Source organism: Colletotrichum phormii (assembly GCF_030913505.1).
Source record: "Colletotrichum phormii strain CBS 102054 chromosome Unknown BDP81scaffold_1, whole genome shotgun sequence".
In the NCBI taxonomy this organism is placed as follows: Eukaryota; Fungi; Ascomycota; class Sordariomycetes; order Glomerellales; family Glomerellaceae; genus Colletotrichum; species Colletotrichum phormii.
Genome location: NW_026851443.1, coordinates 2,701,466 through 2,711,362, shown reverse-complemented (window position 1 = coordinate 2,711,362; position 9,897 = coordinate 2,701,466). Strand labels below are relative to the sequence as shown.

General features: G+C 52.2%; 2 protein-coding genes across 2 annotated transcripts; one reads left to right on the top strand and one right to left on the bottom strand.

The window, feature by feature from the left end:
* Positions 1-631: 631 nt before the first annotated feature.
* On the bottom strand, positions 632-4,497 carry BDP81DRAFT_305924 (uncharacterized protein; the record flags this gene model as incomplete). Its single annotated transcript, XM_060583223.1, has 5 exons — positions 632-852; positions 920-1,228; positions 1,289-3,030; positions 3,083-3,802; positions 3,854-4,497. The coding sequence occupies 5 exons, from the start codon at positions 4,495-4,497 to the stop codon at positions 632-634; spliced, it is 3,636 nt and encodes a 1,211-aa protein (XP_060451966.1).
* A 1,466-nt stretch (positions 4,498-5,963) lies between these two features.
* Positions 5,964-9,543, top strand: BDP81DRAFT_306422 (RecF/RecN/SMC N terminal domain-containing protein; the record flags this gene model as incomplete). Its single annotated transcript, XM_060583273.1, has 5 exons — positions 5,964-7,247; positions 7,298-8,188; positions 8,238-8,310; positions 8,361-9,096; positions 9,174-9,543. 5 exons carry the CDS (start codon positions 5,964-5,966, stop codon positions 9,541-9,543), a joined length of 3,354 nt encoding a protein of 1,117 aa, XP_060451965.1.
* Between the last annotated feature and the right edge of the window lie 354 nt (positions 9,544-9,897).

Here is a 9,897-nt window from a genome sequence, read left to right as displayed (position 1 = left end):
CCGAGGTCTGCTTCCGGTGCTACCCCAGCTCCGCGAACTCCAATCAGCGTCCTTGTGGATGCCGACACTTTCCGGCCCTTGCCGTCACCTTTCCAATTACACCAAGAATTACAAGCACCAAGCAAAATACTGACAACATGGCAGCCCTCTTCTCTAATAGCAATCAACTTTTTTGGTACCTATGCAGCTCGACTCTATGAACAATAGCCTCCTCCCTTTTCAGCCATACAAAGAAACTGTTGATGGTTGAAGAATGATCTCGATCATCAGACGGAATCTCCAAGCCACCAATCCGTCGTGATATGGATATAGACCACAGCTATAATGCTGGGAAAGCCATCCAACCACATTCATTATCCATCCTCCAGTTCCTCCAGTTCCTTCAGTGCTCTCCAAGGCTCGTGATGTCGAGCTGTAGGCCATGCTCGCATTGAATCAAGTCTTATCCTCCGAAATGAAAATGCCCAGCCTATGCTTGATCCCAGGTATGTGACTGGCAAGAAAAAGTGAGAAAAGAAAAGCAGAACCGTTGGGAACCCGTCGATCCTCAGTCAAGCAACCTCCCGAGCCGGTGCCCCAAAAACGAATGTCGCCGTCCACCTTCTGACGCCAAATGCAATCTCGTCCATCCTCAGGAATTGAGCGTTTTGATCATCATCTTCTCCTTGGACTTGTCGGCGACAACCAGCCCTCGCGATCCGAACACCGTACGGACCGTGTCCACAACCTTGTGGAAACTGCTGGCCGCCCCGCGCTCTTGCGTAAATCGTACAATGCAGAGGGGACCCTTCTTCCTGTGCTCGATCACTGTCATAATCTCCGCAGCAAATGCAACTTCCTTCATGCCTAAGTCTGTGCCAAACGTTAGCAGAGGGGAAGAAGACAGGGTTTTGCTATGGAGCAATGCAAAACAACTCACAATTCTGTGCCCCAACTCGGGCAAACACAATGTTTCTCTCCTTCTCGACCTGGATATCTCTCATACCATAACGTCGCCAGTCTTTGAGGAGGATCACCATTTCTTGCCGAGCTCGCTTCCGCGACATGACTAGGCAAACGTAGCTCGTCGCGGGCTTGACACCGAAGAGGCGAGCCAGCCAGTTTTGATGAACCGCGATTGTACGAGCTCCCTTTTCAGAGTCGTTCCAGCTCTTAACTGATTTCCGGCTCGTTTCGTGCCCAGTAACTCTTCGGTCGTCGGGGGAGGGAGAGTCATCGTAATCCGGACCTAGATCATCTGTTAGTGTTGCATGCTCAATGAGTTCAATCTTCGTAGTCCATGGCTCACCAGCGATCGCCATCTTTCCCTCTGACTTAGCCTTGCTGCTCTTCCAGAAAAGCAGACCGAAGCCCTTCTTCTTGGTTGCAACTGGGGGAGGATGCTCATGAATCTTTGTCTCCGAGCGGCTCGGGGCTGTAGACTGGGTTGTCATGCTGTAAGCCTGGGTTTCCTGGGTTGCCTCGGTATTGATGCTACCCTCTCTAGAGGTGCTATCCTTTGAGTACCGCTTGAACCATGAGGACTTCTTCTGCTTCGTTGTGCCACTTCCATAAGTAGCAGCAGATGGAGTCGAAGGTTCATCCGTACCCGATGCACCATGCATATAGACGTAGCGCTCCTCGACCTGGTCCTCGTAAGCCGGCCGCTCAGCAGTCTTCTTTCGCACGTTCAGAGGCTTCGGGATCGGGCTCGTTGCACTTGGCGAGTTGACAACACGAATAGTCTCTCCTGCTTGGACCAGATAATCAAGACCGTCGTTGTCAGCGTAACCGCCGGGGGTCTTTGGCGGGGCAGATACCACCCTGTTCCGATCAGCATCCCCCCAGTGGGATGACGACTCTGAATCTCGTCCATTCTCGTTGATTGCCGGCAAGCGACCAGTCATCTTGTTTTGACTATGTGTAGGCGCGGATACAGTACGGCGGTCTTGCTTAGGAAGTAAAGTAGGAAAGCCCAGACGATTGACTTGATCGACAAACTTTCCGACACGGCCAGAATGCTGCGCATCCTTGGGATGGTCGTAATTCTTGCTGGGCCTCTCAGCTTCCGGACTTGAAGATGGCGTCGATTTGGGAGGCGGCAAAGGCGGCAAGGGTCGAGTATCCCATGGATGGTAAGGATTGGTCAAAGTCTCGGGAGAGGATGTCACTGGTCCCAAAGACAGGCCCGTAGACTCTCTCTTGATACCACTCTTGTCTTCTAAAACCAGCTCTGTTGTCTCATCGGCAGATATGAAGCTGTTGAAGGCTTCATCACAGTCCTTTGCGATGCTGTTGCTGAAGTGCCGAACTTCCTCGTTGACCATGACCGCCGGATCCCGAGGCTTCACAATTTTCAGCTTTGGTCTAGGTCTGTCCATCATGGAAATGCGCTTTGGTGGACTTGTCGGGGATTGGGGTCTCTCCAAGTAGGCCTCCTCTCCAATAGCGTTCGGGACACCTCGGCGACGCTTGTCGGCATGAGCATCGGTAGACTTCTTTCTTATGTGAGAAAAGTCGATGCCTCGCTTGTGGCGGGAAGCCGGTCGGCTATAAGAAGTTCCTTGTCTGCTGCTATGGAGCGAATTCATCGAGCTGCGAGGGGACTGGAAGCGGCCAGAGTTTGCTGTTCGCTGAGAGTTGACGCGGGAATGACGCAGTGTCGAGGCTGTCTTGATGCGTGACAACTGTGATGTCTGCGTACTATCCCGCTTCATGGAGCCGCGACGATTACGATGAACAACAATCTTTGCATGACTGGCCTGAGAATGCCCTCGCATAGGTCGGCTTGAGTTATAGGGATCGTAGCTCTGGATCGTTCCATCATCTGTCTCCGCAACATGAGAGATGACTGTGAAACGCGAGACGCTTCTGCCTGTTCCGTCTGCTCTGGGCTGGTTGAATTCGACGGTTGATACCCTCTTCTTCCAAACAGGCTCATGGAGGTGATGGTAGTCACTGGGAGACTGAGACAACTCTGGGAGAAAATTTTCTAGCTGTTTCTGGCGGTAGCTGTGAAGAAGCCAGTAGAATAGCTTCTGGTCGTTTTTCCTGGGTTAAGTTAGTATCTTTCCAAAAGAAGCTGGTCATAAATTACACATACGCAGAGTCCATGAGCTTCAACTTGATCTGATGTTCGGTGAGCATGTGCCACAATGACCTAAGTTGCCTAACTAGATGAGGGTCAACTTCATGGGGCTTCAACGGGGTGTAGTGAAAGCCCTTGCGGAGGTCGTTGAGCTGGCAATTGCTGCCAAGGTCATCGAGGTAGTCGTACTTCCGAATCAATGGATGCTGCCACATCTCCTTGATGCTGATTCTTGTGTCAGGGTTGGCCACAAGCATACGGCGGATAAGATCCTTGGCTTCAGGGCTCAGAAAGTCTGGGATCTCGTATATGCCTCTCTTGGTTTTCTGAAGCAGTGCACCGATGTCCGGGTCATCGAAGGGCAGGCATGCAGCTAGAAGGGCATAGAGAATGACACCCAGGGACCAGATGTCGGCTTTATCTCCTCGATAGTGCTTGTGCTTCAACAGCTCAGGGGCAGCGTAGTGAGGACTGCCGCAAGCCGTAACAAGTCGATGCTCCGAAGATTGGTGCAAGGCGGCCATACCAAAGTCGGCAATTTTGACCTTGTTGTCGGGGGTCAACAGGATATTTTCGGGCTTGAGGTCTCGGTGGCAGATGTTGAAGGAATGGCAATATTGAAGAGCGCTCATCATTTGCCGAAATAGGAACATAGCGCCCTCCTCAGTGAACCGACCGTTGGTGTTGATGTAGTCGAATAAGTCGCCTTGTTCAACATACTCAAGCACCAGATAACTGTTAGAAAATTAGCTTGGGACTTGTCTCAATGCGATAGCGGCAACCAACATCTCTGATCGATTCTCCCAAATATCATACACCTTCATAACGTTGGGGTGATCGACCAGCTTCAAGATGGCCACTTCTCGCTCGATTGAAAGAGGCACACGCATCTCGCCATTGATCTTCTCGGGTAAACTGTCGTCGTAGTCGTGAAGTTCAGCAAGACTACCAGCTTGGATCAGGTAGGCTGTCTTCTTGGGCACAATTTTGACGGCGGCCAATTCACCAGACAGGCGGTGCTTGCAGAGTCTCACGCGAGCCGAGGAACCCTTTCCGAGAGTTCTGCCCAACAACCAGGGACCAATGTGTGTCTTGTAAGCATAACCGCTGCTTCTCTTGCTCGATGTGGTCGTGGAGGCCTGAGATGCCTGGGACATGCGCTTCGACGGGTCGACGTCATGGGATGCTCGCGCTCTTGCAACGGCAGGGTTGCGAGCGCTAGGAGGACCAGCCGAAGTAGCTGTGGCTTTCGCTCCAGTGACCGGCGGGTCATAGTCGTTGGTATGGCGTTGGCGATCGGTGTTTTTGTCGCGTGACTTTGATGATTTGACGGGAATTTTGGATGAAGCGTTATTGATGCGTTCGGTCGCATCCGCGAGAGGAGCCCGGGCTTGAGAGGCCGAGGCCCTCGTCCGACCAGTCTCGGACATTACAGCGGTAGTTCCGGGATTGCGGTCAGAACATGGTCAGTTTCGAGTGCGGCAAGTGGTGATGTCTACCGTCTGTAAGGAGTTGAAATGGGAGATGTTTGGGAAAGGAGATAAGGATCCTGGCTGGACTAAGTGAGTGAGGAAGAAGAGAAGGTGATGAAGGCCAGGATCTGAACGAATGGATGGATTTTTTGATAGACTGATTGCCAAAAAAGCCAGACGATACCGAGAGAGTGGTGTGTGATGGTGTTTGGAGGTGGGAGAAAAGAAGGACAGCGCGAATTTCCGAGTGGTGACGGGGAAAAAAGCCCAAGACGCGCAGAGTCAAGGCAAAGGTGTTGTGGTGGGAGAAGGGAATGCAAGTGGGAGCCAGGGTGCTGGGGCAGGTGAGGCAATCGGCAGAAAATAGAAGGTTCGAAGGGAGACAGCAGACAGACGTTGCCCCCTTCCAAGGAGCGACCTCGAGGCCCGTTGAAAGGACGAATACGGCAACGGCAAGGTCTCACCGGGGTTCACGCTTCGAAGTAGCCAAGGGCAACTGGAATGGAGGCGGAGCTCTAGAATTCGGCCACCAGACATCTCACCTGACGTTGGGGAAGGAACGAAACAGCCAAACTCGAGGCGCTGTTGGCGCTCTATTCTGAGTCTGTCACCCACTACACTTGCCTCCCTCGGACGTCATTGTGGTTTCTGGTCATTTCCATCATCGTGGATTATCGTGGCTATCTCTCTTACAAGAGTTGGTCCCTGCCAAATGAACTTAGAGCGCACTTTGTCTCTGAGTGAAGACTTATTCAGGGTCTAGGTCTTTCTTTTAGACGTGACGGCGACTTCTTTCTTCTGGTGTACTTACAATCACATTGTGGACAGTTCTATAAATGAGGGGAGTCACAACCAATACCTTACCTCACTTACGAAGCATCCTCGACAGGTGTCACCACACCTTGCGAAGAAAACTGACGAAGGGGTTTCATCAGGTGTCAGCGAACATTCCTGAGAAGTGGGTCATCGGGGCGCGATAGACGACGTTGGCCGCATCGGACGACGGATCAACAACCGGCTGATGTCAAGGGATGAAGTTGGCAGCCACGGCACTGGAATCCGTGCGGACTTCAGCCCCACTGAGATGCACCGGACGGGACACTGGACTCTGGAGCTCACGGCAGCTGACAGCCCCACCAACCCCACCACTGTTACCACCTTCCGCCGGGCAGCAGCATGTCTGCGTCTGAGGTAAGCGCATTCCTCAATTCTTATGTAATCAGACGCTCTTACCTTAACGACGAAGGGACGCGTCTAAATTAATTACTTCGCGTCTGAATTGATTACTTCGCGTCGCACTCGACGTCCACCAACGCCAACGAGGAAAGGTATCCGTAGCCTCCCTCAAATCGGCACCACCTTTTACCGTCTCGACCAAGCCCATTACCACATCTCTCTTCCTAGCTACACCACATCGATCCGAAATGCCCTCCCATCCCTCAAGTCGTCGCAGACGACGCGACATCGAGGACGACGACTCAGAACCGCGTTCCGATGGCTCTGAAGGCCCCAAGCGCCCCCGCCTGAGCCGACGCGCCAACGACTCCGAGGACGACGATGCCCACGAATTACCGAACGGATCTCGTACAAATGGATCAAAGAGCACATCGAGCGGAGGCGACGGAGATGGCTTTTCACCTGGCGCTATTCGACGTGTCAAAGTCGAAAACTTTGTCACATACGAACTGGCTGAATTTTTCCCTGGTCCCAACCTGAACATGGTGATTGGGCCCAACGGAACGGGAAAGAGTTCACTTGTCTGTGCCATCTGCCTCGGTCTTGGCTTCAGCCCGAAACATTTGGGACGCGCAGGCAACGTAAAGGAGTTTGTCAAGCACGGAAAGCCTACCGCTGTCATTGAGATTGAATTACAGCGCCGACCGGAGGATAGATCACACCACGTCATTCGGGTTCAAATCGACCGCGAAAGGAATAGCCAGAAATGGTGGTTGAACGGCAAGGATTCGCCACATAAAGCTATTCAAGGGTTGATGAGGGACCTGAAGATTCAGGTGGACAATCTGTGCCAGTTTCTACCCCAAGACCGCGTCGTTGAATTTGCTTCCGCTACGCCAATAGACCTACTTCACGAAACGTTGCGCGCTGCAGCACCGCAGCAGATGCTGGACTGGCAGAGGAGTCTACAGGATCTTCACAAGGACCGGAAGGAGCTTCAGCGTGGGACCGAGTCCGCCGGCGACCATTTAAAGCAACTCGAGGACAGACAGAATTACATGCAGCATGATGTCGATCGACTTCGCGAGCGAGAGGAGGCTCAGCAGAAGATTGTTGAGCTCACTGATGCCCGAGCGGTAGCGGATTATCTTGAGTCTAAAGCCCTATACAAGGAGAAGAGGCAACAGGAAAAGCTTGCCCAGAAGAACCTGCGAAAGCTTGAGCACGAGGCTGCCCCGTCCCTGCAAGCTGTCAATCAGAAGCAAGTGTATCACGAAAAGGTGACGGCTGTGGTTCGCAGTCGGAAAGAAGCTCTACGACGCACAGAGGCTGCGGCCGATGCGTCCCTCAGCCGGATTGAGGATGTCGATGAACAGGTCAAGACAATAGAGGGCAATATCGAAAGTAATAAGAAGGGATTCGAATCGAAAAAGCAAGAGCTGGGCAAGATTCGAAGCAAAATAGGGCTTTTGGAAAATCAAAAGAAAAATAAGCCTGCGGAATTCAACGCCACAGAACATAACACCCAAATCGTAAGTCTCGCAATCCGACTTTGGGGATTGTCCACTGACATGGTCCCCAGCGAGAGAAGGAGCATCAACTCCGAGAGCTCGAGGCTGAATCCCGTCAAGCTGAAGGCAAGCTTCGGGACATCAAGGAGCAAGGGCATGCCAAGACGCAGATGAAGCAGGCCCTCAACCGGGAGCTTGAAGGTCTTCATTCTCAACAGGGTCAGATGCTCAGCTTCATCCAGAAGAAATGGCCCGATGTTGCCAAGGGCTATGCTTGGCTTCAGGAGAATGCCGACAAGTTCGAAAAGGAGGTCTTTGGCCCCCCCGCTCTCTGCTGCTCGGTCAAGGATGAACGGTATTCGGACCAAATCCAAGCGCTGCTACACAATGACGACTTTCTGTGCTTCACGGCGCAGACTCGCGAAGATCACAAGAAGCTCAGTCATTACCTGTACAAGGTCATGAGTCTTTCTGTCAATGTTCGGTCAATCCTCAAGCCGTTACATGAGTTCCGGCCTAAGATGAGTCGGGAGGAGGCAAACGCCCTCGGACTAGACGCATTCGCACTAGACATGATCACCGGGCCAGAACCAGTGCTCGCGATGCTTTGCAACGAAAAGAAGATCGATGCTTCAGGTATCGCACTTAAAGACATCAATGACGCCCAGTATGATCGAATAGTTCAAGGGGAGGTGATCAACAACTGGTCGACAGGTCGGCAGCTCTACAGGGTGTCTCGACGCAAGGATCTTGGCCCTGGAGCCGTTTCAACGATGACCAGGGGCATTCAGCAAGGCATGTTCTGGACAGATCAACCAGTCGATGAAGCGGAAAAGAGCGAAATCAAACGCAAGATCAGCGAGGTTGAGGCAGAGTTTGACGCATTGAAAGCTCAAAACACCGAGGTGCGAGCCCAGATGGCTGGTTTCAACGATAGAAAGAATGAGATACATGGCGATCTTGTAAGTCACATCTCGAGTGGTTGAAGCCTTGATACTAACTCAGTCACAGAAAATGCTCAAGGAAAGAAAGAATGAGCTCCAGAGAGCCCACAACGCTTACCAAGCGATCCCAGTCAAGCTCGGTAAGCAGCTTGCCGCATTTTAATTGACGAAGATGCTGACCTTCTTCTAGAAAATGAGAAGAGAGCCTTGGACCAGAAGAAGGCGGAGGTCGAGGAAGCCAAATCGGCTAACCAACAGTTGGGCTTCCAGATCGATAAAGCCGCGTTGAGCAAGGCCAAGGCCACCTTGCAGCACCACGCGGCTATTGCGGGGGTTCGCGCAGCACAGGAGGCACTGCTCGAGGCTCAGATCCGCGAAATCGAAGCCAAATCTGACGTACAGGGTCTCAAAGCTAGAAACAACGAGCTTGTACAGATGTTGGAGGACGAGAAGCGCAACATCGCCGCCTTGACCCAGGACTCCCAGCGTACCAGGCAGCGAGCTGAAGACGCTCAGGGCAAAGTCATTGAGATTTTTGCTCAGGATGAGACCAGGAAGGACCTTCTTGAATCCCTGGCCAAGGACAAGAGCGTCGAAGACGTCGAGAACGAGATTGCGGCCGAGCAACATACAATCGAGCAAATCCATGTCGCCAATCCAGGAGCACTACGCGAATTCGAGATACGAGCCCGGGAGATCGAGAAGTTGCGCTCAAAGATGGAATCCACCACAGCTAAACTCGATCATCTCAACCGCCAGATCACAAAGATTCGTGAGAAGTGGGAGCCTCAACTTGACGAACTCATCAGCAAGATCAACGACGCCTTTAGTTACAATTTTGAGCAGATCAACTGCGCTGGCGAGATCCGAGTCCACAAGGACGAAGACTTTGACCAGTGGGCTCTGGATATCATGGTCAAGTTCAGGTATGCTTGTTTTCCCCCAATGAGGAGCCTTAATATCTTCGTCGGTCACAAAGTAGCAGTTGCTGACAATAACACAGAGAAAACGAGACTCTCCAACAGCTCAACCAGCACCGCCAGTCCGGCGGTGAGCGTGCTGTGTCGACCATCTTTTACCTGATGGCTCTGCAGTCTATGGCGCAGTCGCCCTTCCGTGTGGTTGATGAGATCAATCAGGGTATGGATCCTCGTAATGAGCGCATGGTGCATGAGCGTATGGTGGAGATTGCCTGCCGTGAGCATACGTCTCAGTATTTCCTCATTACGCCTAAGCTCCTTACTGGTCTTCGATATGACCCTCGCATGCGGGTGCTCTGCATTGCGAGCGGCACGCACATGCCCAAGGAGGGTAAGAAGCTCGACTTTGCTCGCTGTCTGAAAAGACACAAGCAACTCACGGCTGGCGCATAGGGGCTTAAATGCCGGCGGTGTACGAAAGGGTTTGGTCAGTCTTTATGAGGGGAGGTGTTATTGGCGTTTCAGAGGACAGGTATCAGTCAATCAAGATACCCTCGAATTGATCTAGACGTAAGATGGGATTCACATGTACAAAAAGGCTCACGAAGAGCCCAGGCTCGGAAACTCAGGGATGGGTTGGGGAGGCTGGACTGGCAGACGGCTTGCGGCTTATCTCGAGCTTGCAGAAGTTGTCGTGTCGTTAGTTTTATCTATTACGAAGACAACTCACTTTATTCGCACAACTTTAAGATGTTCGAAGTGGAACCCCTGCTACTGTATGATGATGAGATGGTCCGTATCATTCTT